This window comes from Pipistrellus kuhlii, unplaced genomic scaffold, assembly GCF_014108245.1.
Source record: "Pipistrellus kuhlii isolate mPipKuh1 unplaced genomic scaffold, mPipKuh1.p scaffold_m20_p_9, whole genome shotgun sequence".
In the NCBI taxonomy this organism is placed as follows: Eukaryota; Metazoa; Chordata; class Mammalia; order Chiroptera; family Vespertilionidae; genus Pipistrellus; species Pipistrellus kuhlii.
Window position 1 is genome coordinate 29,763,769 of NW_023425595.1, and position 9,397 is coordinate 29,773,165.

Here is a 9,397-nt window from a genome sequence, read left to right on the forward strand (position 1 = left end):
ACTTCTAAGTTCATGGCAGAGGCTAACTGGGTGTTTTTCTTTCCACAGTGATGGAGTCAGCAGACTCCACATCTGATGAGCCCTTTATCGAAGGACAAAGGGGGCAGGATCTCCAAGAGATGCTGAGAGAAGTAGGACTGGCAGTTGAGTACTAGTTGCCAAAGCTGAAGGAATATCTAGGTGTGACCACTGCACAGGCCTTACAGCACTTAGAAGAAGAAGACCTCCAGAAGCTGAAATCCCAGGCACAACATCCCTGGGAGAAAAGGGCTCTGGAGAAGCTACTTAACTCAAATAGCCTTTCAAAGTTACAGGAGTCTCAGGTGAAAATGAGAAAGGAAGAACAAAAGAAGGCCGAACAGGCACTGCAGGGGCTAAGAGACTTGCTATCAGAAGGGAGGCAACGACAAGAAGAGGCAGTGAGGAAAAAGGAGGCAGAGCTGATGCAGGCAATGGAGATTCCCAAAGAGTACTGGCCACCTCCTGAAAAATCCTTAAGAGAAGTGATGGAACACATGCAGGAACAACTCAACCTCATGGAGGGCACACTGTCTCACAGGCAAAACCTCCCAGACAGAGATCTCGTGAGATGGGCATCAGGAGGGCTGGCCCTGCAGGGAATTTACAAAGTCAGCTCCCACAGCAGCCTTCTAGAGAAGAGAGAGGAGCTACTCAGTGTCCCCAAAGAGTTCTTACTCCTTGGCCCTGAGCACAGCATTCGGATGGAAACCAGAGATTTTGCATCTTCTCAAGAAGAATCCAAGTTCACCCAGATGACAGAGAAGCTGGGCTTCAGTGTAATTGCCTCAGCCAAGGGCGGAGGTTGGGGATTTAGCATGGAAGCTGGTATGGACCACAGTAAACATTCAGAATCCAAGGAAACCCAACAATCACGTTCTGAGCACTCATATTTCTGCTCCACCAAGTTCAGCTATGTTCCACTTGCCTCCTGCCACTTTTCCATGGATCAGCTCCAGTTCTCCAAAGCTGCTCTCCAGGAACTGAAATGCATTGAAGACCTTCTGGGTCAGCCTGCGGGCCCAGACAGACTCCGCTTGATGAGGAACAGGGTTGAAGCTTTCTTCCATAGGTTTGGCTCTCATGCCAACCAGGGCCCTCTGCACCTGGGAGGAATCTACTGGTGGAAAGCCATATCAGAGGGTTTCCGAAGTGAGCAGCTGGCAGAAGTAAAACAGCAGTCAGCAGAGGCCCTGAATGGTTACATAAGGGGCAGCTACAGTGGCTTTGGAGTGAAGGTTGCTGCAGGTGTGGATGCATCAAACAATCATTCAGAAACTGCCAGCCAAAGAACAACCTTCCAAAATCTCCAAACCAAAGTCGAATTATCTGTGGCCCAGACAGGTGGCCCACCAGAAGCAAATGGCTTTCTCCATTGGAAAGCTGGCCTAACTGCAAGTAATCAAACCTGGAGTATCATCGACCGGGGACTTCAGCTGGTGCCCATTTGGGACATCATCCTTTCCAACCACAGAAGTGATTTTAAGGATCCATTTCAGGTAGCTAGCTTACTGAAAGATACCTACACTGCTCTGTCTGGCATCACTGCCCAGACCCAGGATGGAGAAGAATTACTGAGTGTTGTGAAGGAGGCTAGGGTTTTCCTAGAGGATGTGAAATCTTGGGAGGTATCTGATCCTGAAGAGCAGCTTCAAAAACTGATAAATTTCATGCAAAAGTTGAGTCAAAAAATGAAAAGTTATGACACTTGGGTTAATATTTGCCTCAAAGATAGGGGTCTGCAGAATTTTCTGGTAAACACTGTAGACTTTTGCAAAAAGTCTTCCACCTATGAAACTAAATTTATTAAATCTCAGTTGCGCAGCCTTTTAGATCCCCACATCTACGGAGTGAATAACTTTCCTCAGACTCATTCCATCATGCAGTGGGTCTTTCAGCCAGAGTCAGAAGAGCATGTCAACATCTTCCAATTTTCTGAATTAATTAAAATCTTAAAGGAAACCAAGAATGACCTCATGGAAGCCATGGCCAAACCTGAGTCTGCAGAAACAGTGGAAGAAGCTCAAAGAAAGGCCACTTATGAGGTCAGTTCATCTCTTGGCTCCTTCTTGAACTCCCTCCGAGAAACACAGCAGCCAGACACACAGCTCTTGCTACTGTGCATTGCAGCCGGTGCAGGGTATCATGTGGAAAACAATAAGTTTCAGTATCTCCTGGGGTGTGAAGAGTTAGACTTCCTACTGCAAAAAATGCAAACTGCCCAAGATAAATACCAGGAACTCAAAAATATTTGCATGTACAGAGCTCAGGCATTCCTGGTGCTCACAGGTCTGACAGCTACCGTTGGAGTCATGGCTGTTCCTCCAAAAGAAAAAACACAACGCTTGGCATTAATAAGGCATCTCATGGGCCAATCTTTGTCAAATGAAGTTGTCAGTGTCCTCTCCAAACCTGGAGCAGATCAGGATTGGGAAAACCTAGAGAAAGACTTGGGATTGCTCATTGAAGGTAATTATGAAGCTACCATCTCTTCATTGCAAATGGATGAGATAAGAAAAAACTTACAAAGTATTTTCCATGAAAAGAAACAATCCCATGATCCATATGATAATGGAAATAGCAAATGGGAAGGCATAGAGCATACAGCTTTCCTGAACTTACTTCAGTGTCTAGACCTAGAACATTACTATCCCAAAAAAATGAGCAGAGCTATCTTCCATCTGATTAGCAACACTTCTGTATACAACACTCAACCCAGCTCTGAAAGGGAGCTTCCCTTATATTTTCTTCAGAAGCTACAAGTGCTGGATTATGGGGTGAGATACCTAGTCTTCAGAAATGAAGACAACACACAGAATCAAGTCTATCCAAGTGCCACAAATAACGACAATGAGGCTTTTGATCCATATGAAGACTTGTTTGAAGACAGTAATACTCCCATTAATCCTTCAGATACTAACCCTAGGCCCCATATTCACCCTATGGATATTCAGATGGCAATTCTTCACTGTGCAGATGATTTTGCCAGACAGTATATTTTGTCCAAACTCTCCATTTGCCAGTTTGCACTCCCTCTTCTCATACCTAATCCCTGCAATTCTCAAATTGAATTCTCTCTCTGGTCTCTCAGTCAAATTAGAAGGAGCTGGCAGGAAGCAAGGAAATCACCAAGAGAGGAGAAGATCAGTTACAAGAATATGCAGATGTGTAGAGTCTCTACCCCCATTGTGTCCTTTATAAAAGTTGGAAATGGCTTCTCTGCTTCCAAATCTCAGATCATGAACTGTCTTCTCAGTAAACGTAAACATGATGTCTTTTTCCACCGCCATTGCAGAGGGAGCACCAAAGACTGCCTCTTGATGGGGGGAGTGGTGGAAATCTGCTGGTTCTGTCCTGGCGGGGAAGATGAGGACAGATTTAACAACTGTGTGGCCTTCACCAATCTTCATGGAGATGCAAAGGAACATAAGAAGCAACTCACCTTCCTGCAAGAGGTCTCTTCTCTCATTGTTGTCCTCATGTCAACTTCTGATGACAATGAAGAAAACCGAAAAATTGTTCGTGATCTGAATCAATCACCTAGAACTTTGATCTGGTTAGCTGACAACAAAGAGAAAAGCATGGGCAATAATTCTAAACAAAAAGTGATGATTGGTCTCAGGAACAGAAATGAAGCAGAATTAACAGAGGAGCTTGTTACTACAATCAGACGCTTGCTGGAGCTCTCGGACACTGCTCTCAGCTTAGAGGACTGTACCCCAATGGCTCGCAAACAAGGATTCCTTATTGATGAAGACCAGAGAGACTGCAAGGAAGCCAAAGAAAATGCAGAGGTCCTAATAGCTCTACTGAGAAATATGAATATTTCTCAGGTGAAGGAAAACTTAATGCCCCTTCAGGGACACCTATGGCATCTTTGGTGTAGAAAGGACAAAGAACTCTATCATCTAAGTGAAAAGGGGAATCGAAGCATTGAACAACACAAGAGTGAGATTGAGACAGAAAAGCAAAGAATACGGAATGAACAGTTGAAAAGAGCCTTTCCTCTCAATGAATTGATGCAGTCTGTCCTTGAAATTCTCCAAAATCACTCAGAAACTCAAACCACACACTACTTTTTGCAATGGCTGAGTGTGTTTTTGGACAACCTGACTGCAGAACACTTGGAAAAACTGAATGAAAAGAAAAACAATTTGTGGTCACTGATACAAACAGAAAAGCAAAAGGCACCAAAGAGCACTGACCTACAACGCTGGCAAAAAGAGATAGACGCTATCTCCACAGAGATTAGTGACTGTACATTGGGAATTGAGCAAGTTCTCAGAGAAGTTGGCCAGATCTATGAAGCTCTTGAAGAAGCTTCCCCCACTAAAAATACCCTTTATCTCTCCCTTCCCCAGATTGCTGCAGATCTGATGATATCTGGTGTTCCCATTGAGCTGATGGATGGGGATGCTTCCTATGTGCCTGTAAAGTGGGTGGCAGCTGTTTTTGACAAGGTCTCTGAGAAACTTGGCAACAAACGGCTGTTTGTTCTCTGCATCCTTGGCCTACAGAGCTCAGGGAAGTCCACCCTGCTGAATGCACTTTTTGGGCTGCAGTTCACTGTCAGTGCTGGCCGGTGTACCCGGGGGGCCTACATGCAGCTCCTGAAAGTCGAGGACACTTTCACAGAGGAAATGGGCTTTGACTTTGTGCTTGTTGTGGACACAGAAGGCCTTCGGGCCCCAGAACTCAGCAATAAATCCAACAATCGTGATAATGAGTTGGCAACCTTTGTCATTGGACTTGGAAACTTGACTCTGATCAATATTTTTGGGGAAAATCCATCAGAAATGCAAGACATTCTACAAATAGTTGTCCAAGCCTTTATGAGGATGAAACAAGTAAAAATCTCCCCAAGTTGCGTTTTTGTCCATCAGAATGTGGGGGAAGTCACAGCTAAAGACCAAACAATGGAAGGAAGGAGGCGATTGGAGCAGAGACTAGATGAAATGGCGGCAACAGCAGCTGAGCAGGAACAGTACTCAGATGTAACCCGCTTTGGTGATATTATTAAATTTGATGTTAATACTCATGTCTACTACTTTGCTCACCTCTGGGATGGCAATCCCCCAATGGCCCCTCCCAATCCTCGCTACAGCCACAATGTCCAGGATCTGAAAAGGAGAATTCTTATGGCTGCCAAACAGGAGTGTAGGGGCAGCATCATGAAGATAACAGATGTGAAACTGCGAGTTCAAGATTTGTGGAGAGCCCTATTGAATGAGAACTTTATTTTCAGTTTCAGGAACACCCGAGAGGTCGTGGCCATGACCAAATTGGAAACTATGTATAACTATTGGACCTGGGAATTGAGGAGTCATGTGCTAGCTTTGCAGAACCAGCACATCAAGCAGATTAAGAATGGCAAAATCCAGGAACTGACAATGAGCACACTTGAGGCTCAGGTTACGGAAAAATATAAAGCCATCAAGCAAGAGCTTGAAAAATATTTTAATGAAGATCCAGAGAGTGAAATAATGATTCAGTGGAAAGCAAGTTTTGAAAATAAACTAACACACCTTAAAGAGGCACTTATTTTTGAGAGCAAAAATAAAGCCGAGGGACATATCAGTTATAAAAAAAATCAAGAAATACTGGATAACCAAAAGTCAAGTTATGAAAAGGAACTATTGCAAAGAAGTCGAGAATTGGCTTTAACTGTAAAGGATAAAAAATTGAGTGATGAAAAGCTGAATATCAAATTCAATCAACTTTGGGGAAAATGGGTCTATGCTGTGTCCTCAACTCTCCCTCCAGTCACAGAGCCTAACATTGATGTGGATTCTGAAAACATTCTTTTGGACTATTTTAAAAAGGAGACAGATGTGGTTAATAGAGTGAAGGAAAAGTCTAAAAAGAAGTTTGAAATCAATTACAAAATACATATCAAAGTGAACAAACGGTTTTATGAAATTCTAAAGAACTTAGAAGTACGTGATAAAGAGTCCATAGAGAGAACTACTGACTGTATTATTTCAAGATTTACTGAAAAAATTAAAAATTTAAAGGGGCAACAATGTGATTACAATCCAAGTTATTTCCATCAAATACTGAGAATAATAGAAGAGGGGGTGAAATCTGCACCCACTGAAGACAGATACACATTTACAAGTAAGTACAAAATTGACTTATCTTTGTGTTTATTCCAAAGAGCATCTGAGAGTTTTAAGGAGATGCATAGGATATTCAAAAGAGCAAATGATCCTGTAAATTATTTGGAAAGCAAGAAAGATGATTTCTTCATGAGTTTTAAGATCTCTTGTCAAGGAGCAACCTCAGTCACAGAATTTGTTGATTTTCTATGGCACAAACTCACTCCTGCCGTCTCCGACACGCTTTGGGAAAAAATGGCCCTTAAAATTGCTGGGGACATGCGAGCTACCTGCCCAGAATTCAATGGAAACAGGGCAAACCTGGAGAAACACGTTCTTATCTCCCTGGCAGAAAACGAAAATTTTGATGATTACTGGGAGTACATTCATAATCCCGAATCATTTTTTAAGAAATATATTCAAAGACATATTGAAAGATATTTTTCAGAACAAAGAAGTAATAAAATAAAGAATTTTTTAAAACTAAGTGTAGTTGACATGAAGAATGCCATCCTCTCAGCTATTCATAAATCCACAGCAATAGCTAAAGATAAAAGCAGCACTGCCTCTGAGTGGTTGGATTTGTTCTGTGACGACTTGGGCAGTAACTTGAACTTTCCACGAAAAGATCTGGTAAGCATTGAACACCAGGAGATAAAAGATATTGAGTTTCTCAAAGAAGCCATGAGTGAAGCTTTGGATCCTGCAATGATCAGAGTAGAACAGGAGTGTTTGAGTAAGCCTGAAGAAGGAATGGTTTCTGACATTCTGAAAATGCTTTCTGAACATCTCTGTGGCTGCTGGAAACAGTGTCCCTTCTGTGGAGCAATTTGTACAAACACAATCCCTAACCATGACGGAGACCACAGTGTTCCTTTCCACCGTCCTGAGGCTATCAGAGGATGGAAATGGATTAACACAGACCACTTTTCCATTGAGTTCTGTACTAGCTCGGTAGCAAGTGATTGTAATTTTATTTTGAATGATGGTCGTGAATTCCCATATAAGACCTATCGACAGGCAGGAGGGGAATATGCCACATGGAGCATCACCCCAGACACATCCTCCCAGCCATACTGGAAATGGTTTGTTTGTCACTTCAGATCAAACCTAGAAGAAAAATACCAGCAAAAATTTATAGGTAGAGGTAAAATCCCTCACGCATGGACCAACATCACAAAGCAAAATGTGCTTGATGACTTGAAAAAGCAATAATACGCAATGCTCACAAAAGAATGCCAGAATCTGAACAAGAGTCACAGTACCAGAACAATCCAAAAACACCTCCTCCTCACAATTATTTCTATTTTTTTCAAATGAAATGGCTAAATATAAATCAATTAACATTTCAAAAGTTAAATATTTCCTGTTGAAAGGACTTCCTGTTTCTTCATCTTAATTCTTTCTGGTTGAAAAACAAATTGCTAAAATATATTAACATATTCAATACAATGAAATTTAGTAATATCTATTTAAAATTCCTACTTCATAATTTAAGCTATTATTCAGAATGCTTTTTATTTCAAAATATATAATATTATATGCAATCCCAGAGAAAGTTGTTTTTGTGAAGGAAAATCAAAATTATTATAGACAGCTAGATTAACTATAATATATGAACATTTCAAATGAATGTACAGTTCTTGGATGAATGCTATAAACTGCCTCTGAAATCTTGAGAAAAATTTAACCCTTGAATGGAAACATATTAATGGAAAGATGATTCCCAAGCATAGTGATATTTAGACATGTTCTGTTCTGGGAAATAGTAATACAGACTTGACAGAGCCTGTATCAATTAAGGAAACATTATAAGCAAATATAGAAAATTTAGAAATTGAATTATTATTTTTCCCATGTAACTAACACCCTCATCTTCTCTGTCCCCTTGGCAGTTCCCTGTGCCACGCTTAAATAAAAATAAAAAATAAAGGTTCATAAGAGCTTAGGTATTCAAAGCCTGGTATTTGTAAAAGCTTAAGAACTGGCTTTTGGAACAAGGTTTATGAGCTAGTGAGAAGGGCCACTTTAATCAAGGCTGTCGACAGGGTCAGATTTCATTATGCCATTAATAAGTTTTAAAACTATTCCTTTAAGAATCAAATAGCAAATAACAAAGACTATATAGTTTTTAGATTCTGATTATTTAAATAAGTATTCTTTTATATACTAAAATGTAAGGAAATGCTGGTCTCTAAAATAGACACCTTTATGACTTTTCACACTGTATAAGTCATAGGATCAGAATCAGAATACAAATGAAAAACTCTCTGATGGTAAACAAGAATCACCAATCTGCAAACCTATACCTTCTAAAACAATGAGTTATGCTAGGTTCTCAAAGCTAATGACTTAAAGTAATCTTGATACAAAAATAAATAAATAAAGTCTTCATGTTGGAAATAAGAGCATCCAGGTCTTCCCTGTACAGGCACACTCTATCCCTCCATAGCCAGTGTAAACAGACAGTGAAGAGCAGTCAAAACCTTGCATCTTCAGAGCTGGGAGATAGTGCTGATTCTGCTTTGAACCTCCAAAGAGCTTCAAGTATACTCTGAGTTTGAGGTCAAATGATCCAGGTCTCCAAAAGAAATGCTTGAACAGAAAAACTATAAAGGAAACAGGTGCTCTAGAACAGTATAGTTTCCCTTTTGTTCTCTGGGAAACAGTCTTAGTAAGAGTGGGAAGGACCTCTGTTATAGTAATATGTAGAAATGTTTAAAATGCTTTTAAAATGTCTAAAAATGATTACAAGGTTTTAAAATGTTTGAATTAACTTTCTTGAAACTAAAAGTGTGATATTAAGGACACATTCTCTACTGCCCTGATGTATGTGTACCCCATGGATAAGAATTTGAACTTTAATTACTGACTCAGAGTGACTTGGGGAGAACCATATGTGTGAGTAATGTACTCTCCCTAAACAACCACAAACAGCCCCTCGCCTTGTTTAAGATTAACAAGAATGCCTGGAAATAATTCGTTGATAGCCACCTAAACTTCTGCGGGTAGAAACAAGCTCTAAAAATGGATTCTGGCCAGCCAACAATGCTTGCTTGTTGAGACAGCCACAAAGGCATGTCCCTTTGTCAGTTTGGCAAGTGACACAGCTCCATGCTCCTCTCCCTGCCAGACTACAAAATAAAAATAAATAAAAATAAATAAAAATGGCTAGTACCTCCCAAAGGAGGAGCAAACAAGCTCTCAGGTGTGGAACTCCGGCCCCCTGTATCCTGACCAGACCTGACCAGCTGCTGAGCTCCAGAGAACAACACCATTGG

The 9,397-nt window shown here is 40.9% G+C and overlaps 1 protein-coding gene across 1 annotated transcript in view; it reads left to right on the top strand.

The window, feature by feature from the left end:
• The window catches only part of LOC118712452 (interferon-induced very large GTPase 1-like), an 87,762-nt gene extending 79,547 nt beyond the window's left edge, over nt 1-8,215 (top strand). Inside the window, 1 exon segment of the mRNA XM_045578129.1 lies at nt 49-8,215. Within this exon segment, the coding sequence (XP_045434085.1) occupies nt 51-7,331 (7,281 nt within the window). The 5' untranslated portion in view covers nt 49-50 and the 3' untranslated portion in view covers nt 7,332-8,215.
• The last annotated feature ends 1,182 nt before the right edge of the window (nt 8,216-9,397 follow it).